Source organism: Mixophyes fleayi, chromosome 4 (genome assembly GCF_038048845.1).
Source record: "Mixophyes fleayi isolate aMixFle1 chromosome 4, aMixFle1.hap1, whole genome shotgun sequence".
In the NCBI taxonomy this organism is placed as follows: Eukaryota; Metazoa; Chordata; class Amphibia; order Anura; family Limnodynastidae; genus Mixophyes; species Mixophyes fleayi.
The window spans coordinates 160,261,660-160,284,701 of NC_134405.1; the positions used below are offsets into that span (position 1 = coordinate 160,261,660).

General features: G+C 38.6%; 1 protein-coding gene across 7 annotated transcripts in view; it reads left to right on the top strand.

Annotated features, from left to right (window-relative positions):
* The window catches only part of CACNA2D1 (calcium voltage-gated channel auxiliary subunit alpha2delta 1), a 612,754-nt gene that overhangs the window by 487,780 nt on the left and 101,932 nt on the right, over positions 1 to 23,042 (top strand). For all 7 annotated transcript variants that reach the window (XM_075208701.1, XM_075208699.1, XM_075208698.1 and 4 more), the window contains exons 11-12: positions 14,359 to 14,517; positions 19,042 to 19,146. In XM_075208701.1, the coding sequence (XP_075064802.1) occupies positions 14,359 to 14,517; positions 19,042 to 19,146 (264 nt within the window). The remainder of the gene's footprint in view (positions 1 to 14,358; positions 14,518 to 19,041; positions 19,147 to 23,042) is intronic.

A 23,042-nucleotide genomic window follows, 5' to 3' on the forward strand; every position in this document is an offset into this window, starting at 1 on the left:
AGCATCAAATGTTCCTTATAGATATGGCAATTTAGAAACACTGCATTTTTTAGCTATGGAGTGTATTAATATATATATATTAACCATGGCCTTATCTACGTGGAGTTTGTATGTTTGCATGGGTTTTCTCCGGGTGCTCCGGGGTCCTCCCACACTCCAAAAACATACCAGTAGGTTAATTGGCTGATATTAAATTGACCCTAGTCTGTGTGTGTGTGTGTATGTTAAGGATTTTAGACTGTAAGCTCCATTGGGGCAGGGACTGATGTGAGTGAGTTCTCTGTACAGCGCTGCAGAATTAGTATGAATATATATATATATATATATATATATATATATATATATATATATATATATATATATATATATATATTGTGAGAAAAAACACCATTCACAAGAATCGGACACAGGTATGCTGAGCCATTTATTCACAAGAATCAGACACAGGTATGCTGAGCCATTTAGCTGTTTGTTAGCAGTTGTCAGGATGGTAAAACAGCTCCAATGCTGGTACAGCAATCATATCCAGTAACAGTACACAAAAATCCCCACCACCTACATTTGGCTAGACATTACTTCCCTGTCTACTCACCGGCCACTTACTGGCATCGGTGGTCTCACCCACACATACAGACAGTGTCTTTATCCCCCAAGCACTACAAACAAATCACAGCAAACCAATCACACCCATGTGGAACACCTGTGTGTGTGTGCGCTTAAAGAGGAACCTAGGGAAAACTTACCCCTGTTTGCAGACTGCTGCTGCAGACTAACTGTGTTCCTACCTGTTCCCTTACAGGGAACTGTGGCAAATATCCCTCTTTGCCACTATATATATATATATATATATATATATATATATATATATATTTATTTTCATACTCTTATGCTACATATTTCCCCTGGTTTCACAAGTCCATTGAATATTTGTCTGTGAAGCAAATCTGTATCATCTGTTATACATTCATACCTCTAAAGTATCAAGAAGTATAGATTAACTTGGTTCTCTAAGTGTAGCTTCGATGTCCCTAAAGCACAAATTCTATGAAAATCTGTCTCTTGTATAAGAAAACAAACTACTAAAGTGCATTGCTGACTTGCTTGTTGAATGTGATAACTACAGACATTCAATCAACCACGGTGGTACCAATGCGCGTTTGGCTGTGAGCTTGTATTCAATATGGACAAGAAAATTACTGTAATTTGTGTGTAATTGTACTGTGATTAGTTTCAGCAGACTGTGTTTGTCTATTCTTGTGACATAGCTGAAGATCAGTTCACATTTTATGATCCAGCTGTAAAAGGTTAATCTGTATCTGCATTAGCTCTCAATTCCACGAATACCGCCTTACTGTGCATGGGCTACATTAGAATGCCCTTCCCTCCTCCGTGGGAATGTACATGCAGAAACCATGCAAATCACATTCTGCAAAATTTATTTTTCTATTTGTTAGTTTACTGCATTAAGATAAATTAAGCAATATTATGAAGAATATATGTTTAATATTACACAAGTTCAGCATTTTCTTTTTATTCTAGAGCATAACCATCGACTATAAAAGTATCACACTAAAATCAACTCAAAATTACAATGTACGTTTCAGTTAGTTTAAGTATGTTTTACTGACACTATTTTATATTGTAATGTTTTTTAGCCATTTATTCTTTCGTATTTTCATTTTTACTGAGATTGCAGTAAGCAACCCATGACAAATCTAGTAATGTATTTACCACATTTATCTAATGTTTTTCTGGCTCCGCTAAAATGCACATTGTCAGCAGGCCAGTAATTAATATAAATTACCCAGATTATTTTGCACAAGCAATTGGATAATTCAAGATAAATTATTGCAGGTTGCCTAAAATGTAGTACATTAATATGGGCTTAAGGGATGTTTGCTTAAATGATTTATATTATTTCAGAGTCCAAACGTATATACTGACCTACGATGTACTTTGCTGAATAAGTATAAATGTCTTATATCTTGATAATCATTAAAAACTGTAAGCTTGCTGTGGTATATAAATGTTCTCACTCCAGTCTATCATAGCATGTTCTTGGACTTGTCTGTTTTTTTGGGTCTATGAGAAATTCCCAGATGGACTCACCCAGTAAAGTATAATGATTACTTTATTACTGTTATTTCTTACTCTTATACTGTTGTAGATATATATATATATATATATATATATATATATATATATATATATATATATATATATGTATGCCTTGAACCAATTCTCATCATTAATGTTCCACAGCATGGGGCCTTGCAGTAGTAAAAAAGTAAAAAATTTGTTTAACTATAGCAATTTGAACTCTGTCTGGAATATGATTTATAAGTTGACATGTTAGGCATAAAAACTAGTCTCTGAGTAAACTGTGACTGCTAAAACATGCAAATTTCCCAAGCTCAAACTGAGCCAGTCAAAACTCATAAACCTTAGGTAAGTATATGCAGTGATCAAGATTGTCATATGCTGTTTAATATGCAAGCGTTGGAAACATTTTACACATTAAAATAATCAATACCTGAATTCTAATTAATAATTTATATAAATTGAATATTTATTTGGCTTGGATTGTAATAGCTTATTTTTGTCAATGATGTAATTTTTGTTAATGATGTAATATTTAGGTATATAGGTATTATACTGCTGTTTATTGTGGTAAATTAAAACACAGAAGTTCTAAATTTATTTTAACACCTTCTATAGCATGGGTAAAAAATATATATATTGCTGTCCATTGTGTTGAAAAAATGTAGGATCCTTTTTTTTAAGTTAACAGGTCAAAGCAAACAATGACAATAGCACAAGAAAACTCATAAAACTACAGAATAAACCTTGTTTTCTACTCATGCTATACAATGTGTTAAAGAAGTGTAGAACTCTAAAAATGATTACCAGTTTTTTTTTATGCTCTGCAATTCCATTTACTTGATAAATTAACAGGAATACAGATGAACTGTAAACAGTGTGTAGGTTCCTGGTGTACAAGACATCAGCGAAAAAGACTCTGGGCCAGGCACCGTGGTGCCGCTGGAGGAAACCCTACCAGGACAGGGGCGGTGTGAGCCAGTATCCCAGGCTGGGGGACACGCTAACTGTTTTGCTAATCGGTAGTGGTAATATTGCAGGAGGATAAGACCCTGAAAGAGACAGAGATTATTACTTTGGAGTGCTGACTGCAGGAGGCTGCTGGAGGATACATGCTACCATTTACCCTGTAACTTGTGAATGTCTTGTGGTGTTGTGCTGTCGTAATAAAGTCTTATTTTGGATATATCCTGGTCTACCCGAGTGAGTGGAATCCCACAGAGGGTAACTTCCATCCCAACTAAGGGTGGTATCCTCACAAAGGCAGACAAAATGAGTGGACACATGAAAACAAAGGGTTTTGAGGACCCTGCTCATTAGAGAGCTTACATTCTAAAGGGAAGAGGGCAGAGCTGAAACAAGAGGAGCGAGTGTGGCTCAGAGTGGAGATTGGAATAGTTGTGAGGGTACATTAATGTGAATAGTGTTATCGAGGATAAGGTCACCTCTAAAAAAGAGATGGGGTTTCAAAGAGCATCTAAAGATTTGAAGGCTGTGGGAAAGTCTGATTGAGCGTGGTAGGGAATTCCATAAGTGGGGAGCAGCACGGGAAAAGTCTTGAAGGCAGGAGTGAGAGGCGGTTATCAGAGATGAGACAAGGTGCAGGTCAGAGGTAATACCGCTGACTACCTGTTTGAAAAACTAAGGGATGTCATTGCAACATGACTTATCCTGCTTTGACTCTCCTGAGGATATGTGATTTCTGATAATGCCACCAATAATGTTAGAGCATTACAGCAGGGGGAATTTCATCAAATTCCCTGTTTTGTTCACACAATCAACTTGGTGGTAAAGAACTTTTTAAAAAGTGACAATGACATGCAGGAGATGCTGTCTGTGTCCCAAAATATTTAGGGTCTTTTTCGGGAATCTGAAACAGCATGTAGGAGTGTTAGGAACTCCAGCAGCCAATACAACAAAACCCGGAGTCTGCTCCGAAGGTCTGGTTTTCACTGTTGCCCCTAGTGGTGGGGACAGACTTGGCTGCAGACAAACGGAGTGTCGTGAGATGGGTACTGGCTGCGGAGAAGCCAGGAATAAGGAGTAATGGCAGACAGTGAATCCGGTAAACGAGCCAAGGTCAGGGGTCACTTGCAGAGAAGAATAGTCAAAAACACAACAAAGGGTCAGGGTCACGAGCAGGTCAGCAGAATCCAAAGTACAGGCCAAAAGATCAGGGACACAGGCAAGAAGGCAAAATCCAGTAAGAAGGCAAATGGTCAAAACAGCAATCCAGCAGAAACAGTGAGCAGGTCAGCACTAGTGTACTACACAGACGCTATAACCAGCAGGGAGGCTAAGCCCTCCCTGTCTTAAGTACTTCATGTGGCCAATCAGAGCCAATCTCTGATACAATCACCGCCCATAAGCACTTCTAAATAATTGCTAATTAGCCCACAGGCTAGCTAGGGGGGGTTTTGCGCATGCGCCCGACTTCTTCTCTTCTCATTGCCGGGACGCAGCGCTGAGGCAGAGGCAATGGTCGGGTCTGACCTGGGAGTAACGTCCCGGTCGTCAAGGTGAAGGCCGGGACGCAGGGCAAAAGAGGAAGTGAGCCGCGGCGACTGTAAGTACCGCCGCGGCTCGTGACAAGGAGAATGCAGCAGCTGCAAGAAGAATAGCATTTAGGGGGAATGTACTTTAGTCCAGCGCAGTGGAGAATACTTTCCATATTGTGCAAGGTGAACCATTCGAAGTAGTCACATGTGAAGAGAGTGCAGAAACTGTTAGCTTGAGTCAAGGGATTCCCCTAATTAGACTTTTTGAAAAGAGAAGAAATTGAAAGAGAACCCAGATTTCAAGAGATGCAATGAGCTCCTGGTCAGCAAGCTGACAGCTCAAGTGATACATGACACAATGATGTCTCCTCCTTCAGTTTCTCTGGAAATTGCTCCTCTGAAAAAACTTAGTTTTCCCAAGACACCCAGTGGTAATGCAGATGAATCTGCACAACATTTTGACGTTTGGTCTGGTCTAAAAGAATTGCCCCAAAACCGTGACAGCTCTTCTGTGAAATGAACAACAAATTCCATGATGAAGGCCATTACGGCAATTACATCAAAGTACACAGACTTCTGTGATGGTGAATTCCAGCGGAGATGAATTAGTATTGTCTGAAGATGATGTACACGCTGATGAGGATGAATATGATGACAGTGTAGATTGCAGGTGCTGAGATCTAGCTAGGAGAAGGGAGCAAGCTGATGCTGGTATGCTTGGTAATATTTTGGGTAGAATGGCATGTTGGCAATTTTTTATGATTTTGTACAGTAAACTTTCACCTTTATTAGAGAGGTGTTTTTTTCTTTAAAAAATTACAAGCTTTTTATTTACATTTTTGTTTTCCCTGACTTAAAACCACTATGCACTTGAGCATAGACTTTAGCACATGAAGTAGAGGGATTAGTATCATCATGACTGAGACTGGAGAGTGACAACAACAGTTTCACCCCTCCTGTTTCTGTATGAGCTATGGCACAGTAGAATGTCACTGGAGACTTTTAAGAACACTGGCAGCCCTATTACAATTTCTTTTTTAGCAATGAACCCTGCCACCTCTCCTATTTCTGAGTGAGCTATGGTACAGTAAAATGTGACTGCAGATTTAGACCAAGACTGCCAGCCCTATTATTTCTATTTCAGAAATGACAATTAGCAATGGAGCAATGGAGCTCTCCTCTTTTATCATCATCACCATCGACATTTATTTATATAGCACCAACATTTTCTGGATCGCTTTACAATTGGGGACAAATACAGTAAGAAACAAACTGGATAAAACCGACATAGAAGTAAGAATGCCCTGCTCGCAAGCTTACAATCTATGGGACAATAGGAGTTTGATACATGAGGTTAAGTCTACATATTGCATTTCGGTGCAGCCAGACTGCAAAGGTAAAGGTGATTTGTAAGCTAAATGATCCCGTCATACAACAATGTTGGTCAGGGGGTAGTTGTCTTGTGTGAAATTGTGTAACGGGTGATGATGGGGTAATCTAGTAAGGTTAAGAGGGTGCTTGAGGAATATTACAAGCTTGTCTAAAGATGTGGGTTTTCAGAGAACACATGAATGTTTGTAGACCAGAGGAGAGTCTTATTGTGCGAGGGAGTGAATTCCATAGAATGGGTGCGGCCCGAAAAAGTCTTGTAACTGGGAATGGGAGGATGTAATGAGGGTGGATGAGATGCAGATCTTGTGCAGAACGGAGTTGTCGAGTTAGGAGATATTTTTTGACAAGAGAGGAGATGTATGTTGTTGCAGCTTTGTTGATGGCCTTGTAGGTTAGTAAAAATATTTTATATTGGATTCGGTAGAAAACAGGCAAGCAGTATAGAGACATACAGAGTGATTCAGCAGAGGAATAACAATTTGTATGGAAAATCAATCTTGCCGCTGCATGCAAAATAGATTGTAGAGGTTTGAGTCTGTATTGGGGAACACCAGTAAGGAGGGAATTGCAATGGTTAATGCGGGAGATGATAAGTGCATGAATTAAGGTTTTTGCAGTGTCTTCGGTAAGATATGTGCGTATTCTGCAAATGTTTTTTAGATGTACAAACATGAATTAGACATAAAGTCGATGTGAGAAACAAAGGATAGTTCTGAGTCAAGGATTACACCAAGGCAGCGAGCTTGAGAGGTGGGGTTTAAGGTCATGTTATCAACAGAGATAGAAATGTCAGGTATGCTCTTGCTCTTTGTGTGTTGCAATGGAGCAATGGAGCTCTCCTGTATGTCACTGGAGACTTTAAAGAACACTGTTACCCCTCCTCTTTCTTTTCTACCTATCACGCTGCCCAACTGCACTAAAGACTGCCATGAAATGTGCTACCCCTTCTGTGGCTAAGTGATTAGCACTTCTGCCTCACAGCGCAGGGGTCATGAGTTCAATTCCTGACCATGGCCTTATCTGTGTGGAGTTTGTATGTTCTCCCTTTGTTTGCGTGGGTTTCCTCCGGGTGCTGCAGTTTTCTCCCACACTCCAAAGAAAACATACTAGTAGGTTAATTAGTTCCTATCAAAATTGACCTTAGTCTCTCTCTCTCTCTCTCTCTCTCTCTCTCTCTGTATGTTAGAGAATTTAGACTGTAAGCTCCAGTGGGGCAGGGACTGATGTGAATGAATTCTCTGTACAGCGCTGCAGAATCAGTGGCGCTATTTAGATAAATGATGATGATGTGTCCCTCTGTGAAATGGTGCTTTATTGCCAAGGAGGGCGGTACTTATAGAATCCAAAACTCACAAGATCCGAGGTCCGACGAAGTAATGATGACGTTTTGCCTCATTTTCAATTCCGAAGGCGCGCAAAAGTACTGAGTTGGCGCAGCTCGGTACTCGAATCTGCTAAGTTCGGGTGTGTTTGGTTCTCGGAGAACCGAGCCTGAGAATCTCTAGTGTAGACACATGTGTTCCATATTCCTGTGTTTTACTTTACCACAAGACTGGGACAGACGTGTTTCTCCAGAGCTCCGAGTTCTGGTGTTAATATTTCCCTGCATTGGGGGAATTTTGGGTGCTGAAAAGTTGATACACACATATTCTATACACCATTCCAGAGTCCTTAATACCTGCATTGGGCTGTTAAAACTGAGTCTGTTTGTTCATTGAATCTGCAGCCTAGCTCCTAACTCCCCCTGAACCGCAATCACTGGCGTATTGGTGCCTGTAGAGCCATTGCTTGGCTATCTATATAGGACTGGGTACCACTGTAGCACTCTGCATCCACCTCTGCTGGTGTAGACCTCTGAGTCTCTTCTAGCTTGGGTCTTGGGCCGCTGGTGTTTTCAAGTCTACAGCAATGTGCCAGTCTGCACCAACCACCAGAAATATATTAGGCTGAATTGATCTCATCTGGATACAGTGACCTTTCCTCATCTGACCTTTAGCTCATGAATAGCCATCTCTCTACTGGCAGTGTCCTCAATCATGCGTCTTGATTGTAATGTGGCCACATCATTCGCCACCTCCCTTGCTTAACTTTGGTGGCTACTCAGTCCAAAGAACCCTCCTTTGATGGCATGGAATCTCACACCTTGGACCTGATGCGTACCCATGCACCACCACAAAAGAAAATAGTCAATTGGCAAGCTGGGTGAGAGGACAGGAGAGATACAATAAATCAATAAACAGGCCAAGAGTTCAAGGACAGGCAGAGATTCAACAGCAAGGTCCAGTAAACAAAGCTACGGTCAAACACAGTGAATCCAGCAGCAGAAGTTATGTCAATCTATATAAGATACAGGAACTAGCCTAGGTAAACCAAACACCAGAAATGCAATAATGGCAATGAGTGTATTTATGTAGGGTCTTTCCAATTAGCTACTGAGAAGATATTATGTGAGCAGAGAATGTTGACTGCTCATCTGGTAGGTAATTTGCTGAGAATAGTCCAGTATAGAATAATCAGCTGCATTGTGGAACCCTGGTTAGCAGCTCAGGAAGCTGATGAGTAAGGTTGCTCAGCAACAGACACATAATAACTCTGATATTCAGCAAAATTTGAAATGGATTTCTGAAGCAACAGAGTAGCAAAACAAAGCACAGACTAGCAAATACATAACAACATCATCTCCATGTATCTGGTACACCACCGAGTATGGTCACACACTCAGTGCTTCATTCCTCGGCTCCATATCCACCTCCATTTGTCCTTTTGAGTCATACCACTGCCCAATCGGCCTGTCACAGAACTAAGCTCCCATCCTTAGCCTCACACCTATCTACATTATTGTATTCAGTCTACAGTGCTGTCTCATTTGGAGTATATCTACTTTGCTATTAATCTGTAGTACCATGTAATTCTACCCTCATTACACTGACTTTTTTTCCATGTCTCACTGCACCGCCCTTCTATCCTCTTCTCCCTCACCTCCTCTGAACCCCTTTTCCCCATCATTCTTGACTAATAACCTTACCCCCCTTCAGCATACCCTATCACCACTTCAACCCACCTTTCTGCAACTTTGACTGTTTAGCTTCCACTTTCAATTCTATCCTCCTGAACATCTAATCTTAATGCCCTCTTTGGTCTTATTGTCTCTCTACCTCCTCCCTCTAGAATGTAAGCTCTCAGAGCATGACCTTCTAAGCTCTCAGTTCACTCTCTGTCATCTGTGTTGTCCCTGTCTTATCATATGCTGAATTTATCTGTATGATATGCAATTTGTTTTGTTAATTGCATCTATGCATTTATGTTGCTCAATTGTACTCATCTTCTTGCTATTATGTATACTGTTCATGTTTGTCATATCTGTATGATTATGTCAGGTGTTATGTAATGTTATTTATCTGTGCCAGATAAATAAACAATGATGATGATGATTTTACGGAGTCACTAACAGAACCTTCTTAGTTCACTTGGATAGGTACAATTAATTTGTAGTTGACAGTTCAGTTGAAGTAATGTAGGATTCTAAACATGTTTTTTGTAAAATGATAACTTAATAATACATGACACCTCTACATGAAACTACATCATGTAATATTAACAACTATTATATACTTTTAAAACTTTACATTCCTTGAAAAGACATCAAGTATAATTTACAGTACGTAAACACATGCTCCTTCAGGTATACAAATTACCTATATACTTACTGTATGTTACTACATGTAGGGGTAAATGAATGAAAGAGTGATTTTCGCAAGTTGCCGGAAATCGACCGACTTTGCAGGGAAAATTTAAAGTGGCGATGCTTTGTAAAGGCAAGTTTGCCTAAATAAATCGCTTTTTCATACATTTTTCCCATAGTGTTTTTCCACTTTGGCTTATGTTATACTCATCTACATGATACATTTTTTTACATATTTTTTTTTTTTTATTTCTGGATGACCATTGTCCTGTTAATATTTGAGTAAACAGACAAAAAAACTAGTAAATGAAGAAGCAAACAAAACTGTAACCTAATGCTTGAAATTATAAAACTTCTTTCTTAATTAAATGTATTCCTTGAAATACTTTTTTCTACTCTGATAGGAAATGTATAAGTCTATGAGCAAAACATAAATTTATATTGGTCATAGATGCTTTTCATGCTTTCTTGGTTTCTCTGTTTATCAGCCACACAATGTTTAGACTCAATTTATGAGGAAGACTGAGTAGCCAAGCAATGCCCTCCAGCACTTAATGGTGCACTGGCTTGATTCTTTATTTTTATGTCACAAACAGGTTATCTGAATAGTTTCTCTGGGTCAGTTTTTTGATGTGTTGTATTTCAATTTTAGTACTGCCCAGATACCTTACTGTGCCTAATGCAACACTATTATTGCTGGAATACATCTACTGTTGTTGATTTTCTGTCAGCAAATTCCGTGGCGCTTTACAATTGGGAATAGACTTTAATAAAACAATATTGGGTAATACATACAGACAGAGAGATAAGAGGGCCCTACTCGCAAGCTTAAAATCTGTGGGACAATGGTAGTTTGATACACAGGGGCATGTGTTACATCATATTGCATATTGGTCCAGCAAGAATCCAAGGGTAAAAAGTATTTAATTGGCTGTATGATCAGTCACACAACAATGCTGGTCACAGGGTTATTGTCTTGTGTTAGCTGTGCAGAGGGGGGTAATAGGGTAACCTAGGGAGATTAAAATGAAGGCTGAGAAATATTCTAAGCTTCTCTGAAGAGGTGGGTTTTTAGAGAATGCTTAAAGGTTTGAAGACCAGAGGAAAGTCTTGTGGTGCAAGGAAGGGAATTCCACAAAGTGGGTGCAGTCCGAAAAAAGTACTGTAACCGGAAATGGGAGGATGTGATAAGAGTGGAAGAGAGACGCAGATCTTGTACAGGTGTCGAGTATGGAGATATTTTGAGACAAGTGAGGAGATGTATGTCAGTGCAATTTTGTTGACGACCTTGTATGTTAGTAGAAGAATTTTATATTGGATTTGTTGAAAAATAGGCAACCAGTGTAGAGATTGACAGAGGAATAATAGTTTGCAAGGAAAATCAATTTTTGGTTGTAAACAATTGTTTGACTGTTGGAAGGAAACTTTGCCACAACATGACGACACGACAAAGCAAATTTCATTTAATTTTCTAAATAGCATTTTTTGTTGTATTTACCAAATAATTTTATACATTTATACATTATTTACATCATTTACAACTGTCGGACCCGTGCAACGCCGCGTGACCATGCTTGGATCTTATATATAAAATGAATTTGTCTGTGTGTCTCTCCGGTAATACATTTTGACAGACACCAATTCGGATGAAACCAAAGTGAGGTGGTCCAATTGGTTTTAGGGCCCCGGTTGGACCTCCTCTTGCTGTACGTTGGGTAGAACTTTGAGCCAAGGAGTATGTTCTGAGCATTCCACTGGATGGATTTGGATGAAAACTTCAGATAGTGGCAGTAGGTTTGGGATGCCTAATGGAGTGGTCTTTTGAAAAGTCTGAGCGACTCAGACGAAACATGTTAACATACAAGCTATACTGGATCTACCTTTATTCTGATTTGCTATCATATCCCGTTCATTCATCCGATCAAGCATACAACACAAGCGGTGTGTGCTATTTTACTAATGCTGACTGTTTTAAATAAGAACATCATCTGTGCCGCAGCTTGAGAGGTAACTGCTATCTAGGAAGCGGGTTGCTCACTATCTCCACCACCTGGCAACTGTTTCAAGCACCCGGACAGACATGAGTGATTATCTACCTTACTCACAACAACACCGCTACCAGGGAGTTTAGATATAAATCATCCTCGGGAGGTTATGTACAATGTAGAAGACTTTGTAAACTACATTGTACATGGGTACATACTTACATTACCCCCTTAACAACAGCGATAATACCGTCTCCATGGTGAATGACGTCATCAAGTGGAGCTGGCTTCTTACTTGATTGTGATGGGCTCAAGTCGGTGTGAAGAAGAGTCGTCATCGGTGATGGTTGGGAAGGAGCCCTTTGGAGTCCTCATGTCAGGGTAAGTCTTGTTAAGGTACTAGGCATCTATATGCCTTTACCCCACCCATACCACCTATCCCATCAGGCCAAGAAATACCACTGTGTTCCACCCAATTGGTTCAGGCTCCCGTTCCAAGTAATTCTCAAAATAAGAAAAGGCAAAAGAAGAGAGCAGGGTCTGCGGTGCCTCAACTTACCTCTGGCATGATCTCCATCAACTTTCCGCCCATGGACGAGGACTTGCATGCCGGACCCTTTACAGTGAACTATGATTCAGACTGTTTTAACCATTTTTGGTAATACCGGTGTCTGGAATCCACCCTAAGTGGGGGTACTGTCAGGATCTGCCTTGCTTCCTCTGCAGCATCGTCAGGATACTGCTTCATCTCGACAGCTCCTGCCTCTGGGATTTTTTGGACCTTATTATTGTATTGATTGAATTTTCTCCCGCAGTACCTCTTATCTACCAGAGGTGCTGCTATTGTGCTTGTTTCTTCTTACTACTAGGAGTACCTTGCACTAATTAATCACCAGCACCTGATTCTCTGTTTATATCTGCCAATCCCAGTATACCTTGCTGGTCATTGTTGTTGTATGTTGCTGTGCTGTACCTTGTTGTGCTCCTGGTTCACCTGTTCCCTGGGATTTCTGCAAACTACCTGTTCACCTGCATCAGCCGTGTTCCTGTTATTAGCCTTCTGCATCTCCCTGCAATCCTTGTTCTATATCTACATCATCCAGTTTGTACCATACTGCATTTTCTGGAAACATATCTGCAATAAATATTTTTTGTTTTCACCATAATCCAGGCTCCTTAGCTGTGATTTTCTGCATTGAAGCATGATAGTTGTTGAGTATAAAATATGAGGGGTTTTCTGCATACCATGTTGTGCTTGTGAGGATTCTTCTCTTCCGAGGTAAGTTCAAAGAAACATTCTCAATTTAATTGAAGAAGGAGGAAACATGTATCAGAAAGAAGGGATAAGCTAATAAGCTAAGCAATCTTGCTACTGGACAGGTACATCTAAGGACAGCACATATAGTACATTCTAGACAAACCTCGGTGAGCGTCAATCTCATTATGATATGATCATGGGACATATACTGTAGTTGTATATTATGTAAATAATGTATGTAGGTGATAAAGTCAAAGTACAAGAGGCATTAACTTGGTGCTGGGTGAGAATCTGAGTTTGTGAAGTCAGTGTCTCAATTCCTGTGAAGGGAAAGCCATGGTAGAGCCTGAGGAACTGAATAGGGTTCTGGGTTCATGTGTAAGCAGGGATGCCAGATCAAAGGAGTAGAATAAATAAGCCTTGGGAGGGGTTGATTAGTTTTGCATGGAAGATGATGTAAAGGATCATTAAATAGTAAATACCCATTCTATATATTGCGAATAGCTTTATTTTTCTGTTTTATTATACTGTTGTACATGTGTGTTTAGGGTGTGTAAGCTGTTAATATAGTTTAATGCTCATATGAAAAGAGATTTCTTCCAACAGAGAAGTTCATACATTGTTTATACAGAACTCTGAATGCGCTATAGTCGCAAAAAAATCACCATGTGCTTATAGTGCTTTTTCCGCATTCAATATGAACAAAATGTGCACTACTCTATAGCAATTAGTGGTCCTAATGCCTTATGCTAGGTTTGTATGCCTTAAGCACGCAACCTAGGCTAAATGTGCCATGGACACCTTCATTGATAGAGATTTTTTTTTAAATTGACCCCATAATGGACTGGCAAGTGGTAAGACTGCTTTTAATGCTGCCAGCTATTTATGTCAAGGAACTGAGCATCACTCAGCTGCCCCAGACCTTTTATTGATAAATAAATCTTTATAACCGCAGGGTCATTATACATAGACCTCTTAGTTTGATGTGAAGCAAAAACTAACGTCAAAAGAGAATGTAGCCCTACTTATAAAGTATGTGTTTTATAGACTAATAAACAAAAACAATAGAATTTTATTAGTAGGAAACAGAAGTGTTGAATGGCTGTTGAAGCTTCTGCACAATGCTGTGCAATATCCAATTGTTTTGTTTGTTTTTTTAATTGTAAAACATCTGAGTTTGATGTAACTTTAATTTACCAGAATAATCCATACTACATATGTGTGCAGAACCAACAAATCAATATCCAACAGGGCAAACAGATGGGAAATAGGAGCTTCAGTGGCAGTTTCATTGCTTTTTAATTGGCAATTGAGCCAGGGGAATGTGTAGATTGCACTTCCTTGATTTTTATCCAGAATATTGTTTTTCTGCATGAAGAATCTAAACTACAGATCACATATTTCTGCATTTCCTTATTTACAATTAATCTGTTTGTTTTTTAGTTTAACAGCAATGCTCATGACGTCAGTTGCTTCCACCATCTTGTTCAAGCAAACGTGCGGAATAAGAAGGTGCTGAAAGAAGCTGTCAATAACATCACAGCTAAAGGGACAACAGACTACAAGCAAGGCTTCAAATTTGCTTTTGATCAGCTACGTAATGTAAGTATTAATTATAATGGAAATAATGGATCCCTTAATTTAAAATATAGGATACTAGAAGCTGCAGGTTCCAAGACTACATAAAAGCACAAAGCCACATGTTGAGTGATTTTATATAAGTCACATAATTCCCAGGTGACTTCTTATATTCTTTTATTGCAGTTTGAAGAGATTAAATTTCCTAAGTACTTAAGGGATTACTTGCCCAATTCAATAAATCAGTACAGTCTACACATAAATACACATATTATTGAAGTTGTACATTAAATCCCTTCAGTGAAACTTTAATGCTGACAATGCTGATATTAAACCCGCATGGATGCGCTGAAACTTGCTCCTCCTAACATGTCTCTTGACTTTTTAACGTACATGAGCTATTGAGCTACTGTTTTTTGAACTCTCCTGGGAGGTATTTGTGCTTTGCATGACATGAGGGAATTGTCTGATGCAGGTATTTCAATCAGGAAAGGTGACTGTGACAACATAACCAAGTGCTACACTGTCAGTGTAACACTCCCATGGATGAGCAGCAGCCAGCAGCTTCACATGTAAGAAGCTGATGGCTGCTTCCCCTTCATTTCTGAAGCTGGCGTTCAGTATGGGAGCCCCTCGCGGGCATTAAAGTTGCTAAGTGAGTGACATTATGTTATTATTTCTTTTAGGTGGCCCCTATCTAAGTTTGCCTAATTATAGCTCCATGACAAATTCCAATGCCTATAGCTAGCACTCCAGCTCTACATCCTAGTATTTGCTACATTAAGATCATAAGCCCCTACTTCAAATATATTTCTAATAGTAAAGATATACTGGATGTATACACTAATACGCCACTATATTAAAACCACTTGCCTAATATTGTGTAGGTCTCCCTCGTTCTGCCAAATCAGCTTTGACTTTTTGAGACATGGACTCCACAAGACCTCTGAAGGTATAAAGTGGTATCTGGCACCAAAGGGTTAGCAGCAGAACCTTAAGTGGGGTGGGGCCTCCATGGCTCAAAATTGTTTTTACAGCACATCGCACAGATGCTCGATCAGATTGAGATCTGTAGAATTTGGAGGCCAAGTCAACACCTTAAACTCTTTGTCATGTTCCTCAAACCATTCCTGAATAATTTTTGCTATGTGGCAGAGCGCATTATCCTGTTGAAAGAGGCCACTGCCATCAGGGAATACCATGCCATGCAGAGGTGTACTTGGTCTGCAACAATGTAGGTAGGTGGTATGTATCAAAGTAACATCCACATGAATTCCATAACCCAAGGTTTTGCGGTAGTACATTGACCAGAGCATCATTCTGCCTCCGCTGGCTTGCCTTCTTCCCATAGTGCATCCTGGTGCCATCTCTTCCCCAGGTATACGATGCACATACAACCGGCCGTCCACATAATATAAAAAAGACGTAATTCATCAGACCAAACCACCTTCGTCCATTGCTCCATGGTTCAGATGTGGTGCTCACGTGCTCAGGAGTCAGCTTGGGCACCCTGATCGGTCTGCAGTTATGCAGCCCCTTATGCAGCAAGCTGCTATTCACTGTGTGTTCTGACACCTTTCTGTCACAGTCAGCATTACATTTTTCAGCAATTTGTGCTACAACAGCTTTTCTGTGGGATTGGACCAAACAGGCTAACCTTCACACCCCACGTACATCAATGAGCCTTGGGCGCCCAAGACCCTGACGTCAGTTCACCGGTTGCCCTTCCTTGGACCACTTTTGGTAGGTACTAACTACTGTTTACCAGGAACACCCCACAAGATCTGCCATTTTGGAGATAGTCTGACCCAGTCCTCTAGCCATCACAATTTGAACCTTGTCAAAGTCGCTCAGATCCTTACACTTGCCCATTTTTCCTGCTACCAAAACATCAACTTCAAGCACTGATTGTTCATTTACTGCCTAATATATCCCACCCCTTGAAAGATGCCATTGTAACGAGATAATCAATGTTATTCACTTCACTTGTCAGTGGTTTTAATGTTGAGGCTGATCAGTGTATATGTATATTTATTAGTTGGTAGTGTCTTGTGGGATAAAATATACAAATCACTGTTCACAAATGAGAAAAGTTAGGGATCTATATTTATCTGCAGTCATTCTCTGATCATTTCACTCTCAAATAGTCAGATTGTGTTGCATTTTCCCAATTTCCCAACAGACAGAAATGAAGGATTTCCTTTCCAAATGCCATGTTCTACAATTATAAGAAATACACTTATTAATCAAATAATATTGGTACAATTTAGCTTGTAAAGTAAAGAAGAAGAGAAGAGTTGTGCAAGATTGTGGGTCTCGTATAGCTGGGGAAATTAAGATATGGAGAGTCATAAACTCTAGGGAAATACAGATAATCAGTCTTTGCTGGAATCGGTTATGTATAACTAAATAATAATTTGACATTCTATATATCCTTCCAGGACAGCTGCCCCGCGAATAAGAAATATTACATTTCATTAAACCATAAAACAATCTTATGGAGCAGCATGATATACTGTACAGTTGAATTTAGATTCTATAAAAATATATCATATGAAATGTTTATAATGTTTTCTGAGACTGGTTTAAATAATCCCAGATGATTTTTGTAAATATAAAAAAAATAAATGTAAATATTTATTACAGGTTGTAATTTAGATGATTTTTCCTCTAGTATGTGTCATTCTTTGTGTATGTGTTTTAAAAAGCTTAAGTAGCTTTGTAACTCCCAGGATAAAACATGTGGATCTTTCTCAAAATTACTAAAGATACAAATATCAACTTAAATTTCAACTAAAAAACATTAAAAAGTGAAAACTGATTATTTAATATAAGGTACATTAAAGTAAATGCACATTTTTTTAAAAAAACAGCTTTCAGTTTTATTGGCAAAAAATAGTAAAATAGGGAGGGGTGGTGTAATGTACATACATTGCTCAAAACACTGACCAGGGACAGATCCTGTCGTTAGATTTTATTATTCTGGTTAAGAAAGTTTCTCCTAATCAGGATTATGGTCATATTGCGTTGTGTACCCAGAAGATCCTGTGCAAGAAATTGTGTGCTTCAAATCAGTTTGTAAAAGCCAGATATAAAAACATAAAGCAAAATCTGAAACCATGCCCCAACTGCAGGCTCCTCAGCACCCCCTGCATCAAAGATTTTTTAACTGGGACAAAGAGATTGTCAAAGGTGTATTTCAATTTGGTTGCAAAAAGAAGACGTCTCTTTTTGTGACATACCAGCTTTAATTGTCCAAACTTTCAAGAGGCTTATTGGTATGGTTCCTAGTTTTTCCTGTTTTAAAACCATTTTTTTTAACATTCCTGCCTTACCCACAAGTATTGATGTTAAATATTGTGTTATTGAATTGGATTAATTTTAATAAAAATGACGTTTAGTAAATTACCTTCAGATTGGGGGTGACCTATGACTCCTTAGTTATATTGACATATATATATTATAATAATGGTGGCAGTCGGTTAAAAGTTGGATATACTGATCTGTTGGGTATATATAATAATTTGGTGATTGGGATTAAAATGATTCAATCTGAGACTTACACACCCTGTAGAGCCTACCTGTTGGCATTCACTAGAACACTGTATGAAGGAACTTGGCAGAATTTATGTCACCTCTGAGGTAATAGATTTGCTCTGTGTAGGAGCTTCAGTGATGTATCATTAGCACTACCTGATGGCTCCCTTCAGTAACCTTATACAGCAATGTTGCAATTTATTTTAACTTATCTCATGGTTTATCTTCCTCTCCTATCTCATCATAAAAGGTATCTTAAGTATCACTTGGTAAATGGTTGAAATGGAAATACAGATATAAGATGGTTTAATTAAAAAACATAACATCATCCCATAGATGGTTACTCCCACCACTATGTCTTCCATACAGTTTCTGGAGAGACAATAAAATATTTTATGAAAATGTAAAATTTGTAGACGAAAGTGGGGTTTTGAATGAAAGTGAGATAGTGTAGTAATGCATTGTAGCTACCCCCAGTGAAACTATTGCCCATTGCACCTAGGTGGGAGATTACCAAACATTGCAGTTAGTTTAGAGTATCCAGACATGAGTCCTGAGCAGAGTCTCACTAAATGCCAGAGTAGACAAGTCCAAAATAATATGCCCAGTTGTGCCCTGTATATTATGTCCTGCATTGTCCAACAGGTTATACCCAGCAGTGCCTTGTGTATCATACCCAACAATGCCCAACACAGTGTAATAAGTGATGTTCATAATATTATACCTACAATTGCCCAACATATTGTATGACAAGGTGACCAACTCTATCTATCTACCTATCTATCTATCTATCTATCTATCTATCTATCTATCTATCTATCTATCATTTTAATCCTGTATGATTTATTTGGTGGGTACGTGCATTTGATTTTGTTTTAATTACTTTTTTTCAGTCAGGGTAGTATGTACTTTCCGACCTTGAGAAATGTCGGAAATATAATACTTTTGTTGCTGGTTATTTATTGTTCTTAGATTTTTTATTTTATATTCAAATATTGCTCTACTTTGCAGACTAATGTGTCCAGAGCCAACTGTAATAAGATCATCATGCTGTTCACTGATGGAGGAGAAGATAAGGCAACAGAAACATTTAAACTGTACAATAAAAATAAAACCGTAAGTAGACCCTTTATGGTGTAAATGTATGTCTTTTTGTAATGATGATTTTTCCGAAACAAGTGCATGCTAGAGGTATGCTATTAATATTACTCTTCTGCCTGCAGATATCTTACGGTTAGAATCACCCGAATATAATTTATATTGATAATAATATTGGGTAATCCCTGATCGTTTGGACAATGTTAACTTTATATACTTCCCTGACAATATCAATAGACTACAGATGCATTTTTCTTTTAAAATATGCAAAGGATTTCTTCTATACACTTACATAGGTTGTTCACTTGTTAAATTATATTGCATATTTGGGATTTGACAACAGTGTATGTTTCTGCATCAATTAAATGACGTAACTTTTCATTAAGAAATATTGTCCTATAGTTTGATGTGACTATGTAACTTTGTGTAGTGATATCTTAGATGTTTTGTATTTAGAGGGAGTTTTAATATGATAAATGCCTCTGGTGTGCTATGGTTATTACTTATTACTATGTACAAAGCTTAATATGAAGTATATTAATATAACAATGTATTTTTCGAAACACAGAATTTCTTTATTAAATACTTAAATATTAACAATAGTCTTTGCTGATTGGTTGCTTCCATAATAGAGTTATCTGAGTATGCTGCATCGGAATGTGTGTAAAGAAAAAATAACTTTATTTTAGAATAAACTCGTACTGTTACCTGTCCAGACATTTACATATTTACTATTTTGTGAGGCTTTACTTCTGGTTCTCTGAAATCACATCCCACATAGAATAATTCTTCCCCAGTCCCTCATGCCTTCTGGTTTGTGCTGTCAAGAGGTTGAGTTTCACTCTTTGCTGGCAATTATAAATTGTAGCTCATGTGCAATCAGATTTATTAAAGTTCCCTTGAGTGGCTCAAATTTAGTGGTAGAAAATGCATACTGTGGGTAACGATAGTAGGTATAACTTATTTTATATAATCATTAGCGTCGCCAATATGTTATATCAAGTCACAGACGTCTATTTGCATTATTTAATTGACATTTCCACTTGGATTGCTGCAGGAAATAAGATCCCCATTTAATTTTTAAAGGGTAAAATAGCAGATTTACTAGGTCTGGCACAAATGCTACAGCTGGACACATCTTCAAGAACATCCTTAACATTTCTGTGAGGAAAAAAATCTATCCTTAGAAAGTATAATTATGTCTTGCCCTCTGTAAATTGGGGTAGCAGATTGTGAGCACCTCTGGATTCCATCCTGTTCTAGCAATCAGAATGCTGTCTACTCTCAGGGGTGCACAGAGGATTTTTAAGGGGGGGGTTTCCCCTCTACCGAAAAAAAAAAAAAAAAGAGAGAGAGCTGCCGCACATGCGCAGCAGCTCTGTTTAGGCAGCACTATAATATACAGCAGCCACGGCGCTGTCAAAGAAGCGTCTGCGGCAGTGCTGTATACAATACAGCACTGCCGCGGACGCTTTTTTGACAGCGCCGCGGCTGCTGTATATTATAGTGCCAATATGTAGGGCACTTCTTTAACTGAGGGGGGGGGGTTTCTGGAGACCCAGAAACCCCCCTGCGTGCGCCCCTGACCCTGGTGGCCTACCGGCTGCAAGTTAGGGATTGCCACTGCTAGTCTTGAGCTGGTCTTTCTGCCGCACCCTTTGGGTCCCACAACCCCCATGGATAATATCACCTCCTGGATTAGCCTATTGATTTGACTATCCAATAAGTTTATAATGCAATGAATGTACTGTACTGTATTCCTTTATTTACTCTGCTGGTAACCAGTATAGTATCCACTCATATTATAGTGGTGTACACAAAATTACTCAGACATGCAAGTATTGTAGCTGGAGTCTATGGTCCTCAAGACAGGTTTACATGTGTTTTAAACAAAGTGATTGGTTTTACTTTAAATACACTTTCTAAGAGTACTATAATAAAATAAATGTAAATAATGAATCTAAGTATACCTGCTTCATGGATATCATTATCAGGTAATATATACAGCAGGTGGGAATCTCAAAGAGAGACATAAATAAATATGGCAATTGTGAACGCTTACTCAGAACTCTGTAGCTTTAATGCTTATTTGCACTGGAAAACAGCCACTTACTGAGAATGATTTGAGATTTCGTAGGAAATGGGTATCCGACAGAACCATTCCAGACTAATGCATCACATCAACTCCTAGAACATTGGAAATATATTACTTAACTTAGTTACAGAAAACTGCAACAAATGACAGCTCTGAAAACATCAACATATTCATTCGTGCTGTGTGATTGAGGATGAACACAGTAGGGACTATCTAACCATATGCTCAAGGAATGTACCAGAATTACTAAATTAATTGTGTTTCTATTTTGGATACCTTCCTACAAAACTTTTATATCCAGATGTCTCATACTAGCATACTTATGTTTTATTTTATTTTAAAATCTGGTGATCTTTGAATAATTGTATACAATAAGTTTGTTTTATTTTTCAATTGTAAAAAAAAAAAAAAGTATTTATATTAGTTGTTTTATACATGATACAATGTATTTTGATAAAAAGTGTTAGATGAAGAAAGTAGTAGTGATTCTTGTTTTTAAATAAGTGTTATTTTAGTGGGTAGCATGAAATATAATGGGTCTTGTATGTGGGCTTTGGAATGCATGGTCCATTTTCACAGATTTATTTTCTAGTCTCCAATTTTTTTTCCAATTACAATGACCCAATTTGCTAATATGTGAATTACAAGCCTATGAAAGAAGTGACTATGGAAGTGGACTCACCAGCCCTAATGAGGCCTTTCTTCTGTGTTACTGCAGTGTCTTAGACATGCCAACTCAGTCTAGTTCCCTATAGTTGTCTTTGCTGCAGGATTGTTAACACAGCTCCTCTGGTGGTGCAAGGGACAGCTGCAAAGCATTTTATTCCAAACAATAATTATTGGTAATAGTCTATATAATAACAGAAAGCAAGTCAGTGGCTTATCCTAACTAGTTTCATGCTGAGAGAGGCGCTTCATCAGAGGTCTGACTTACTGACTCATTTTTATGGTTTTGTTTACACTACCACCAATAAAAATGATTATATTCGAATGGAGTTTCTCAGTAGGCCCTAGCACTGGGGCAAGAGGAATAGTTATTTGCAAAGAAATTACACTATCGCATTATATTTACCTTACATTCAGGGGAGCACTGGCAACTTTTTGCCTAATGGGCAAGAACAAGTAAGTAGCACCTTTTCTACTAGTAGCCCACAATGGGCATGATAATAAACACATTGTCATGGTTTAATCTAGCTAGTAAAATATATGAAAAATGGTTATGTGAAAGACCTATAATGGGATACAACACAGAGACTATTCTTGGGACCTTTATGCAATGCAGAGAGCATTCTAATTATCTCTATACAATGCAAAGAACTTTCTAGTGACTTCTATATAATGGCGACATCATTCTAATGACCGATATACAATGCAAAGAGCATCTTAATAAACAATGTAAAATAAAGTATTCCAGAGACCTCTATAAAATACAGAGAACATTCATGTGACCACTACACAAAACACTCTGCTCTGGAGGCCACTGTAAAATACAGACCACCAAAGCCTCTGGTGGCCTTATAGTGCGGACCACTCCAAATCTCTGGTAGCTTTACCCTACAGATTTTAGACCTGTAGTGGCTTTAAAATAGATCTCTGGTGGCTTTATAATCCCACTGCAAATCCCACTGCATTTAGGCTCCCACCAAAGTCTTGGTGGGAGCCTAAATGCAGAGTCTAGATCTCTATTGGCAACACTATATAAGACCAAAATGAATTACTTATGAGTAGGGGCCTTAAACACAACAGGCCAGAGTCATTAAGCTAAACAAAAATGAGTAAGTTCTTTCCTGGACAAACCATGTTACAAAGCAAGGGGTGC